This window comes from Platichthys flesus, chromosome 5 (assembly GCF_949316205.1).
Source record: "Platichthys flesus chromosome 5, fPlaFle2.1, whole genome shotgun sequence".
In the NCBI taxonomy this organism is placed as follows: domain Eukaryota; kingdom Metazoa; phylum Chordata; class Actinopteri; order Pleuronectiformes; family Pleuronectidae; genus Platichthys; species Platichthys flesus.
In genome coordinates, this window is record NC_084949.1 from 22,487,690 (window position 1) to 22,499,959 (window position 12,270).

Here is a 12,270-nt window from a genome sequence, read left to right on the forward strand (position 1 = left end):
GACATACACACTTAGATTAAGTAGCGCGCACATTTCCGAGGTCAGGCTGTGATCTGCGGTTACAGCCCCAGGCTGCAGACTGACATGAGAATTTAAATATACGCCACAGCATAATGAACATTTAAAAAGTATATAAATCACCATGAGCTACAGAAGGTGGGTGAACAGTTTTTTTATTACAAAAATAATGTGCCAGGTCCAGAAAAACTGCACCAGGTATCACAGAAAATAAGCATTATGTCAGTTGGGATGCAATCAGTTAAAAAAAAAAAAAAAAAGTGAATCTCAAAAACTTTCGAGTTAAGAAATATATATTTCTTGGCTTTGGCGGAAAAATAAAAAAGGCATTGCACTTAAATGATCTGCCTCCTCCTATATATGCAAGAAGAATAAATATTAAGTTATATTTTAAATTTGTTTAGTAGATAATTTACATTAAAAAAAATATGTCAAGTTCGATCAAAAATAAACTATGAATAGCACCACATTATTGACTAGATAACTAGTTCCAAAATAAGAAGCTTATGGATCTTTAAAATCGTACAATCCTACAATTAGTTTTGGGCTAAATGTCAAGAAAGTGCAACAGATTTGTAATTGGACATATTGAGGTATATGATATTTGATATATTGCATCGACATCCTCTCCCCCCTCCACTATAACCCCATGTGTTGCCCCAGGACTCAGAACCTGACACGTTTCAACTAAAGGCCTGATGAACTCATTTCTCCTGTGACAGGGGAACTGGGGGTTGTACACTTTTGTTTCTCTATGTACAAACATTTCACATCAATTGATTCATTTGTAGTCACGCCTTCCCGACAATGGAAACTCCACTCAGGTTATTTTCTGCCGTGTAGTGCTGCTCGTCAGTGTTCAGTTACTGTCAGCAAATGACTGTCTTTTCCGAATGAGTGTTCGCTTACAGTTTGGCACATTCCTCCCAGTGTTTCAGGTACTCTGCCGTGTCCGCGTCACTGAACTTAGCCATGCAGCGCGGGCACTGCAGCTCGGACAGGTCCTGGCACTCGCTCCAGGCGGGGCTCGACGTGGCGGCGGCAGCTGCTGGCTGCTGCTGCAGCTGCTGCTGCGTCTCGGCGGTGGTCCTCAGTAGATGCTCCGTATTGTCCTTGTGTCGCCGCGTGGAGATCCTGTGTCCTATGTGCACGCGACACATGGGGACCACACATCTGTTCTCTCTGGTGGCTCCCTGCTGAAAACCAATAGACACATACACAGTCAGGGTTGTACAAGCCACACACACAGACTGGGAGATGCTAAAACCCTGGAAGAAGTGAATGCTTCCTCATTGAAGGGGCCGTTGTCTCACCTGTTTGTGTAGCTGCTGTTTCAACTGATAGACCTGCTCCTTCAGGTCTTGGATCTGGCCCTGTGCTCGCTCTCTGTCTCTGCGCTCCGACTTAAAGTCGTCTGTGTAGATTATAACCTGAGGAACGACAAGAAACAAAAACATTACACATGTGCTGAATCAGATTCCATTTAGCAGAAGACACACAGACAATAAAATACAACCAACCTGTTGCTCCAATGTCTGGATGCGCTCTTGGTCCTTCCTCCTCGTGTCATCCACGTCTCTTTCCAGCCGCGCACACTCGCTCATCTTCTCTTCCAGTAAGCCGTTGAGCCTGGAGATTTCGTGATGAAGCAACCCAGTGCTGACCGAACCCAGCGCAGGCATCAGGCCCGGCCCAGTGCTCTCCTTCAGCCTCTGACACAGACCTCGGATGTAGTCCTCCCGGCTGGAGTCGTACTTCTGCCACTGGGAGTTCAAACCCTGCACCTGCAAAAGAATCAGTTATGAGTTTAGACCATTTGATAATGTGTCAATATTACTATTCAATACTGAATATAACATTCGACTGATGTTGTATTTAAGCCCATAAGTATTGATGGAGACTTACATATGTCACTCGCTGCTTCAGCTGTTTATTCTCCTCCTGAAGTTGAACGATTTGAGTGTTGACACCGCTCATGTCAGAGGACTCTGCCGTCTGTGGAAAACAATTAAAGAAAAGTTAGAGCAGGGTAATATCGCTGGATTCGAATGTGTGAGACAAATCAGGATTGTTTTGAGGAAAGACCCCACAGAGTCCAAACCCTTCCACACACCTCCTTAGCCTTCTGCTGATGGGGGATCTCCTCTACCGCTCCTCCGTCCTTCCTCTCCAGCCTTGCCAGCAGCTCCTGGCACACCTTGACTGTGGCGCCGAGCTGCCCCCGCAGCTGGTCGGCCTCCTCCACCAGGGAGGTGCAGAGGACGGATCTGGTGGCCTCGCAGCGCTCCCTCTCCTCCAGGGCCGAGCGCAGCCTCTGGATCTCGCGGTCCTTCTCGTGGTCGGGCTGACACCTGACGTTCTCCAGCTCCAGCTCCTTGTCTCTGAGCTGCGAGGTCAGCCTCTGGATCTCCTGGAGGGGAGAACAAGGGAGATGGAGCGCATGAGCATGGCAGTGTGTAGAGTGTTAAATATATACTACATGGTTATATTATTGCCACTAATATTGCTCTGTTTGATGTTTCTTCTTCAAACTGTTTGTCTAATTATTTCACTGCAGATGAGACGGAACATATTCAGGAACTTATTTTCAAAATAGAAGAAAGTTGTAAGCTAAAATTAAGGATGAAAATGCTTCAGGGAATACAATGAAAGAGAAAAGCAAAAAAAAAGGGGGAAATGAAATAAATATGTTTAAGAATAAAAGACTGGAAAAATTTAAGAAATAAATGCTTTAGGGAAAATTGGAAATTAAAATAAGCTTAAGAAGAGAAAAGACACAAAAAATGAAAACAAAAGAAAAGTGAAAGAAAGATGTTTAAGAAACAAGACAGAAACTAAACTAAGAAGATTATCACAGACATTCTTAAAAAAAAAGAAAAGAAAGAACGTAAACACGAAGGAAATATTACTCCAACAAACATTTAACCGGTTTTAACTTCTCACTCCAGTGAAAATACATCTAACATCCAGTTGAAGTAACTTTCCTCCAGCTGCCATTTGACGCTCAAACCCCCCACAAGCCCAGAGAACACATCTGTACCTCTTCCTGTCGCGACGCCTTGAACTCGGCGTCGCTGCCCCGCTGCTTCAGCTTGCAGATCTCCTGACACAGGCTCTCCAGCAGCGACTTGGAGGGACCGACCACCACCGACTCGTCGTCGCCCACCGACATGTAGAGCCGCTCGTACCGGCCCAGCCTCGCCTTCAGGTCCGCGATGATGTTGTCCTTGACGTGGATCTGTTTGTTCAGCAGCTCGGTCTCCTGCCGCGTCTCGTGATACAGGCTGGTGATGGTGCTGAAGCTCCGGATCTTGTCCTCCGTGCTCGCGCCGACATTATCCATGGCGGAGATTGGTGGATGTGAAGACAAAATATGGAGGAGGAGGAGGAAAATGTTTGTGTTAATAATCCAACATCTGACAAGCTGCTCCCGCGTCGTTCACCGAGGATCTGCACCGAGGATGTTGTCCGAGGCGCAGGCGAGCAGGAGAATAATATCCCCGAACAGAAAGGGGGATTTCCTGGGGAACTTCCCCCTGTACTTTTTGGAGCCCTGCCTGCTCCGAGACCCGCCGTCACCGGCGGCCCATTGCGTTCACATGCCGCCGAGCCCCGCAACTACAAGAACAACACGGGACACGAACCATTTGTTTTTATTAAAACGCGTGCTATAAACTTTTTAAGCTAGTTTCATTGCTAAAGGCTAAGCTAGAGGATCCCCGCGCACTGCGTTCACAGCCGTCGTAAACTCCAGCACTCCCAGCGAAAGCCGTTATTATTACGTTATTTTAGTTCCCTTGAGCAAGTGTTTCCTACAAGAGTCATTTTTTGTTTCCAGTTTCTTAAATTAGCCAAGACGTTACCGAGAAAATTAAGGTTAAAAATAAAGTTGAAATAACACTATAGATTAATCGTGTTGTTGTTGTTGTTGTTGTTTTTGGGTGGAACAGAAACTAAGGGTAATAAAAAGGCCCTAATAAGATGAAGTCCCCTGGTAGAATTGTCTAATGTGACAATTCCTAAACGATTACACATTCAGAAGATGACTTTCCCCCAAAGGTAGTTTACAGAGTTTCCACCGACACTCATCACGCCCCCTGAACGTCACATCAGGGCATTTCACCTGTTGCAGTAAATTTCCCAAATACTCCATATACTCCTATTTATATATTACAATGCTCTCTATATACTCCATATACTCCAAATATATTACAATGTACAGTTCATACTCGCTAAACTCCAAATATTTATACCACAATGTACACGTCATACTCTATATACACCAAATACTCCACATACATTAAACCCACAATCCATATACATTTAACATTAATGTCATTATGTTTTGTTTGTTCAACTTTATTGATCATGTATTATTTTGACTACCTAAGGCTTCATTGGGATGTAATTGAATTTTGTTGTGATGTAACTTGAATTGTGTACATGCTACTGTATGTGTGTGTGTGTGTGTGTGTTTTAGCTCTCCAGACTATTACATGACTCATATGAGTATGACTGACTGGATCATAATATTCCCTCCCCGGTCATCTCAGCTTTCAGAAACTTTGGAAATATCAGATTACACATGGCCAGTGTAAATAAAACTATAGTGCCAGTTTGGCCTCATGATGATTTACTTTAATGTAACACGCCTGTGATATCATCCTGTGTAGTGACTGTGCATATCTGAGAAGTTGGTTTAATCACTTCCTCTATATTACCTGTTCAAGTGACTGACTAATCCACAATTGAATATAATGAGATTGCACAAATAACCATTTACTATCAGTTCATCTGCAACTTTTGTCCAACCAACTGTTCTATAGTTGTTATAATGTAGTTTAAGGATTCTTAAACTACATTAGTAAAACTGTGATTGCACCCTGAACTATATGAACCCTGTATTTCTGAGACAGGTCATAGTGAAACTGTCTAGACAGAATAAGTAGAGTGTAGAGTTTTTCTTAAAGACATTCATTCAAGGGGCTTCTTAAGCTCTACTGTCCCTTGGGGAGTCCCAGGTATTTCTGGGCCAATCCCACTATAATGTCACGTTGTGACTCATTAAAGTCACATGGTTGTCATGTGACAGTGGCCAGAGTCATATGAATAGCAAGGTGTGAAGAGGGGGTTGTCAGGATGGAATTTGTGAGTCACAGATACCTTATGTTTGTGGTCGATCATGTTGAGCTCACATTGTTATTCATGGTGGTGAAGAAGACAGCGGTGAGGTGAATGTGGCGTCCCCTCTCTTCCTCATTTGGTTCACACCTCGACTCATGTGATAACTCTCAGCAGCTCATGGGACGTCGCTGTGATGGACCTGGATAAACGAAAATGTCTGGAGATCCCAACAAATCAGAATACACAGATGAAGCCCCTCAAACAAATGGGGAAACGTAAAAAAGGCAAATAAGGTCACTCACCCTGATAAGGACCATGTGTGCCGCAACATGTCGGTGCATTTTTACCACGACAAGGATATTGTGTTTTAATCGGACAGATTACCATGAAAATTGGTGGAAAGGTTTGTTATGGTTTAGGGAAGGTACTGTTAAGTTGGTGCGGGTCCAAAAAATTTGATCACTTTCTTTAACATCGCAGGATAAGGTGTTTTCACAGATTTCTCAGAGAATAAAACGTGGATCTTAATGAAAAAAATGTTTCTTGGACGGATATTTATGAGTGTGTGTAATTTAGTGAAGATCCAAATAAAGATCTGGATCTTGTGAATTTAAATCTGTTTTTCTCAAGGGTTTCCTTTGCCTTGCATTAAATGTCAATGCAGTCAACTATCAGGCCGAATAACATCAGGATAAATGTTACCAAATGGTTGACAGCAAATTAATCACCATCTATTTTGATGATTAAATCATTTTAAGTCATTCTGAAGCAAAAATGCAAAGAAGTTTTAAAATTTCAGAACTTCTACATTTATGAATAATGTACTTTTGTATAATCCAAACAATTTGAAGATGTCACTTGGGCAGCTAGGGCCCAGGAGGTGAAGAGGGTTGTGCGCTAACTTGAAGGTTAGTGGTTTCGATCCCTCCCTCCCCCAGTATCCGAAGTGTGATAGAGAAAGAGAAACAAAGAGTTATCTGAGAGGGCATGAAATAAAAGTTAAAGAGCGAGAGAACACTTGTTAGTTTAAAAGTACTAGGTAGGAAATAAACTCTTGAACGTTTCATAAACAAAGACTAATGTTGAATATTTTAAAAGCCTGTGGTGTCATTTCTGGTACAGTTGGTGAGATGAACCAGAATTTCCCACAGTAATCAAGTTATGAAAAACAAACGAGTATCAGGAACAAAGACCAAACAGGTGCAACATGTTTCTCAGAAAGGCACGGTCACAGCGTCGTGTCAAAATAAAAGCATTTCCGTGACGATTAACGGCCAAAATTCCCCACAACTGATACTGTCAAGAAGTTAAAGAGGTTTATTATTTTATTGGAGAAAAACTGTAAACAAAGATCTTAAGATCACAGACGTGGCAGCAAACGTTACGCAAGTTTTACAGTCGACTTCCACAAGAGGGCGCTGTTTAACAGCGGATTCTGCAAGACTTTAAATTGATCCTCTATCTGTGGCCATGTTATTATCTATTAGTAAGTGTTTTGTTTTCCTTCTCCTATTGAACTTAACCTTCGTATTGTCAGCTTGTTAGTTTTCTTTTTAAAACAACACTCAGTTCATGAGCAATTTCAAAAAACATGTTGGCAACTTTTAATAGCTGGAAACATTACACAGGATAAAACGGACAGTATTAGATATTTACACAGTAATACTTTCCAAGAAAAACAAACTTTACATTGCACACATACACACCACCACACAGTTATAAACCACCGACCACAAACTCAGATAATCAACATTAAACACCAGGACAAAAACCAACTTGTGTTACTCAAACAACAGGATGAAGTTTACATAAAAGCTTAACTGACGTGGGAAAGTCCAGACGGAGTAGAAAAATATTTAGGTTTTTTATCATATTGTGGTAGAAAAATATGCAGTGGCTCAAGTACAAAAGGTTTATCAAGAATATTACAAATGTGGAACAGGCAGAGAATATAGCCAGCTATCTCTCATCTTCTTCTTTTTTGCTGGAGAAAACGGAAAGAATACAAAAACACCAATATCTTTATGTTAGTCTCAGATACAGGATCATAGCTTCCCTAACAAAGTGACTCAATGTCTGTAACTGTAGGAAGCGAATACCAAATTTAGAAAGACTTTAATGAACCTGAATTAGAGTCCTGTCCAGTCAAGGCCTTTGACTTCTTCAATAGGAATTCTGAGGATTTAACACAGTTTGAGGCCTCCGCACAGAAGTAGACAAAAGAAACGTATTTTTTTAAGTCTAATAAAACTCAACCTTTCGGCAGGATTTAACAGTAGGCCTCATCTGCCAATGATTATTAGAGTCAGTCATTTTATAATCCTGGATTCAGAACTCTAACCATGCAATTAGGGATCCAGTCTGCCCATGGGAAGGAGGCCGAGGGCAATTAACTGCAATTAATGAGGTGACAGCGAAGACAGCTCCCCAGGGAAGGACACAGCGCTTGAGAACTGGCCTCTGCATTAACGGGGCCAATGCAAAATGAATGGGAATCATTGGATGAAAGTCAGATGAATGTCTGCACCCGATTTAATTTGTATTTTTTAGAATCCGGAGGTTGCCGTTTAAAGTAGTTTAACCTTAGTTGCAATGTATTGGCCTAAAACGGAAAATGCAGGCTCAAATAAAGTTATTGTAAAGTTATTTTAGCCCTGTCTGGGCCCCATATGACCTTTTTTTCCTGAATCTAGCATTTTAAATGACGAACCAGTGGCTGACACATGAAGCGATGAGTCTTTAAATGCCCGGGAAAACTTCTTTGTTGGACTTTACTTGACGGCAATGCTGAAATTTGAACGGGGGAAGAGCTCGACTGAACTTTAACTTCAACAGTAACACATGCAGTTTGTTTTCTTCTCTGCCTCCTAACACTGCAGCTTGCGGATGCTGCGTGAGATCCTCTTGAACTCGCGCTGTCCCTTCTGCCAGCGCTTCAGCGAGGTGATGACCAGATGGCCGTCCCTCTTCTGGCCCATGACCAGGTAGGCGGCGTTGATGTCGTTCATCTCCTCGCAGATGCATTGCAGGCCGTCCCTCAGCCACAGCACCGTCTTCTTCAGGTCGTGCTCCGTCACGCCGTTCAGCTTGTAGATGGTCTTGCTCTTGGTCTCCGGCACTATCTTGGTGTCGCCGTTGATGTAGGAGATCTCCTTCACTTTGATCTTCAGAGCTGAAAGATATAACACACAGATATGTTTTTATACAGATGGTCCTCTTGTGATGAAAGACACGTGTGTTTACAGTTGGTATGGAGCTAACATGCTTGCATCAGGTGACATGAAAGTCGGGAGAGAAATCTTGGCCAAACCACTTATTGTTTTGTGGAACCTTCTTGTGAAGTTTAACTTGTCCGACAGTGAAATGTGTCCCCCTTATTGCCTGGGGTCCCCTGGAACCTCCCTTCATGACCCCTTGAGGCCCCTCAGGAACCGGTGCTCTAGTAAAAATGGATTGGGGCATACTTACCAAAGTCATTCTTACACAGGTTGTCAACAATTTCGTTGTCATTTTCGTCCGTTTCCTTGCAAGCATCGCACACTCTGGGCACTGAAACAAACAAATGAGACACAACTGATCAGTGATGATTGAACTAATAACCTGCTAATTAGATAATTTGACATAATTCATGACAAGAATGTTTTTTACTGATCAGAATAAGTAGCAAACACATCCTGGTGCAACGCATGGAGACAAATATGTTGTATACATATAAACTTTATGAAGAAGTTAAAGATAATATATCTATTTTTAGGAATTTGGCATTTAAGTGTGCTTCTTTCAACACATGCAAACAAAACCATACCCTCCTTGGTGGCTGGCACAAAGTTGTCGATGCCTGCCGGGGGAATGCACAGGTCGTTGTCCAGCGGGAAACGGTCGCAGTCCAGCATCTTCGGCCAGGGGAAGCCGAACGCGGACATCACGGGCGCGCAGCCCTGCTTGACGCTTTCGCACAGGGACCTGCACGGCTGGATGGGCTCGTCCAGTTCGTCCAGACACACGGGCGCGAAGAGGGAGCAGAGGAACTTTCTCGTGTCCGGGTGACATTGCTTCTGCACCAGCGGGATCCAGGACGAGGCTTGCTGCAGAACCTCGTTCATGGTTTCGTGTCCGAGCAGGTTCGGGAGGCGCATCTCCGTGTACTCGATGTCGTGGCACAGCAGGAGGTTAGCAGGGATTTGCTTGCAGTGGTTCTTCTTGTAGAATAACTCGTGCTGGCCAAAGTTATACATTCCGTGGATGGCTTCCGTGCAGGGTATCGCGATCACCCACAGAAACGTCGCGGCTGAAACCAAGGCTCTCATCTTGTCTTGTGCGTAAAAGTTGTGAGCACAGACGGGTAATCAGGGTCTGTTGAGCATCAGTCAGCGTGGATGCAGCTTCTGTCAGTGGCCAGCCCACGACTGGAACGAGGGGTTTTCTTCCAGGCATGTCTGGGTGGAGTCTGGATGTTGTGCGTAAAGACGCGCTTGGTCTCCTCATATCAGGTGAAACCTGGCGGATCAGTTTAAATCAAAGCAAATCCTCTTTTGATTTCCTCCTTTATTTCTAATTATAGTTCATAGTATTTTATTACCAGTTGTCCTCTTAACAATTTCCCTCATCTCCTGCCCTTCATTGAAATTTTAACAAACCGTGTGTGACAGGTTTTCCTCATTAAACTCCACAGTTAGGAGTGATCCCTCACTTTGCTGTTCTCGGGCCTGCACTGTAAATACTTTGTGAATGTTGTCAGTGGGGGCATTTAGCTCTGTTCAGTGGAGCGTTCATTTTCCATCATTAGGAGTATACAGCAGTGAAATCCTCATGGGCAGGCCTGCAGGTTCATACCCACACATGATGAAATATTGGTGTGAGAGGGAGACCTCCATTCAGCACGCACTCGGGGGTGAAACCGAATCTGCCTCCTCCTGCTCAGGGCTCTGGCTCCCATCCACTGCCCCAGACCCCCTTGAGCTACAGTCTGGTCTGCAGCCGTGCAGCCGTGTGGTTCTTCTCAGGCTTCACCTTCCTCTTGCTCCCTGGGAAGGAGGTGAAATAAAGCAGCACTCCAGGCTCGAATGTAAAAGGTTCAAGAAACTCAACTGGTTCAGGTCACCCAAATCCCAAAGGTGTATTTTCCCATATGTTATTTCAAGAAATGCAGATATCTTGGTTTCACTTTCCCAGACTGAGACATGTCTGTGGACTGAGGCCTCCACTGAACCCCTGTGTACAATGGAGCACAATTTATGTTCCCCCAAAACAACTACAGGTATATTTAGTGATGATCAAACCTGTTCCCAAACCCATCCAGTGGCACATGTTGATTCCTCTATAGTCACAGCTCGGCCTCTCTTACCTTGTCCACACGGCAGCTCCTTCAATCATTCAAAAAACGTTATGAGTCACTTGCATTAAATACAGGAAAAACTGTTTGCATTGAAAACACAGCTGTAGTTTATTTGTTCGGAATTAAACATGTCATTAAAGTTTATAGCTCAACGTGTGCCAAGATTTTGTTTTTTTAGCAGAATTGAACTAATAGGATATTTCTGGTCAGTTCCCACATCGCTTGTTTTTCTTTCCATATACAAAACAGAACCTATTAAATATTTTTTGCAAGTCTGGTTTATTTAAAGAGTGTTTTATTAATACCTTACTGCACCCTTAAATGAGGTGTTACACTGCTTTTCTGCTGGCGAGACAGGAAGTGCTTCCCGTCTCCTGAACGAGAGATAATGAATTAATTAAAATGCCTCATGGATCTACATTGTTCACTCTCAGGAGAGCAAAGCTGCAGTTGTGGGGACACATGCTGTATCTGTTGTGGTGTGACAATGTCAAAATTTGTTTCAGAAATCAGAGTTTCTTACCGGTAAGTTTATCGAAGGGGTTTATTTATGGAGGAATCTGTCCCTGACATTTCAGTCATCAATCAAAAAGTTAGGATTCAAGGATAAATCTCATAATTTCTCTGTGTTGGTGGTTGGTTGGTTTATCTGAAAATATGACACATCATTATGACTGATGTTTCCTTTTTCTAGATTTATAAATATATATATTGACCTTGAGCGTTCAATCAGACTAGAAAAGTGCTGTTTGGTATAATGGAGTTTTTGTCTCTAGCACACCGACACTGAAGTTGGACATTAACCCCAAAAGCTCTTGAAACATCTTGTCCTGAGATATTGGTTTTCTTCTTGTTCCGTTCACGGTCTTTTTTCCTGTTGTATTCTCACACTCGGACATTCTTCTGAGATTTTAATCAGGGGGTTGGGAGGAAAAAGGTCTGGAGATAATCCAGAGCAACTGACTTGGACATTTGCGTTCTCACAATTAGCCCGTCTGGATAATTTCAGGAGTTCATGTCTGAAAGCGACTTTAGTGAATGATCTGAGATTTTTTTACATTTAAATCATAGATCTATTACTTTGACAAAACAATATCTATTTCCAGAAACAGTGTCTTTGTTAATCTGAATGATCCAGTGAACATGCTTTTGTAATAGGGAGCGTTCCTTCTGAATTAATTCTTAAGAAAACATTTGAGATCTGTAATTTCGGTGAATTTAACTCTTTAAAGAGCAAAAAACGTCTTTGAAATCTATCAGGATTAACAACATTAGGAGCCGGGGACTTAACTGGTTCTTCAGTCAGTGTCAAAGGTTTACCTTGCTTTTATAGGGTGACCCCCCCCCCCCCCCCCCCCCCATCCCAGCTCCTTAAAAGTGTGTTAGTTCTATTCAGCTCTCTGTTGAAACACTTATACCACCATTTAGGAGCTGGAGCCCCCTGTTAACCTGCAACTGGACTCCTTCTAGGTGAGCAGTAGGTCATCTGGCCAAACTGTACGTGGTAGGTCACTTGCTAACCTTCTCGGTGATCATCCGTAAACAGACGGCTGATGCCTCGTACGCCGGCTCCTGGGGCATCAAGTAAATATAAAACATGTGCTAAACTAGTCAAGCTGATCCTTCCCAGATGCTTGAGTTCATCCTGATGAGTTAAAGGGTATAAATGAAGGAAAAGGATCAACAGTGGATAGAGGGATTGGATGTGATCATGCTTTACCACGCAGGCTTTATTCCTCCAAACACAGAAAACATGCAGCCTGCATTAACAATAGGGTTTCACAGACAGTAAA

At 43.0% G+C, this 12,270-nt stretch overlaps 2 protein-coding genes across 3 annotated transcripts; both read right to left on the minus strand.

The window, feature by feature from the left end:
- Positions 1-162: 162 nt before the first annotated feature.
- On the minus strand, positions 163-4,306 carry tnip2 (TNFAIP3 interacting protein 2). 2 transcript variants are annotated; one of them, XM_062388607.1, is made up of 6 exons: positions 3,059-4,306; positions 2,132-2,428; positions 1,924-2,013; positions 1,539-1,802; positions 1,332-1,448; positions 163-1,211 (listed from the first exon to the last, which is right to left on the minus strand). In XM_062388607.1, the coding sequence occupies exons 1-6, from the start codon at positions 3,359-3,361 to the stop codon at positions 924-926; spliced, it is 1,359 nt and encodes a 452-aa protein (XP_062244591.1). In that variant the 5' UTR covers positions 3,362-4,306; the 3' UTR covers positions 163-923. The 2 variants fall into 2 exon arrangements, with proteins under 2 accessions (XP_062244591.1, XP_062244590.1); XM_062388606.1 differs by having other exon boundaries at positions 163-1,214; positions 3,059-4,300.
- Positions 4,307-6,722: 2,416 nt separating this feature from the next.
- Positions 6,723-9,553, minus strand: sfrp2 (secreted frizzled-related protein 2). The gene is made up of 3 exons (XM_062388906.1): positions 8,948-9,553; positions 8,611-8,691; positions 6,723-8,314 (listed from the first exon to the last, which is right to left on the minus strand). The coding sequence occupies exons 1-3, from the start codon at positions 9,447-9,449 to the stop codon at positions 8,010-8,012; spliced, it is 888 nt and encodes a 295-aa protein (XP_062244890.1). The 5' UTR covers positions 9,450-9,553; the 3' UTR covers positions 6,723-8,009.
- Positions 9,554-12,270: the final 2,717 nt, after the last annotated feature.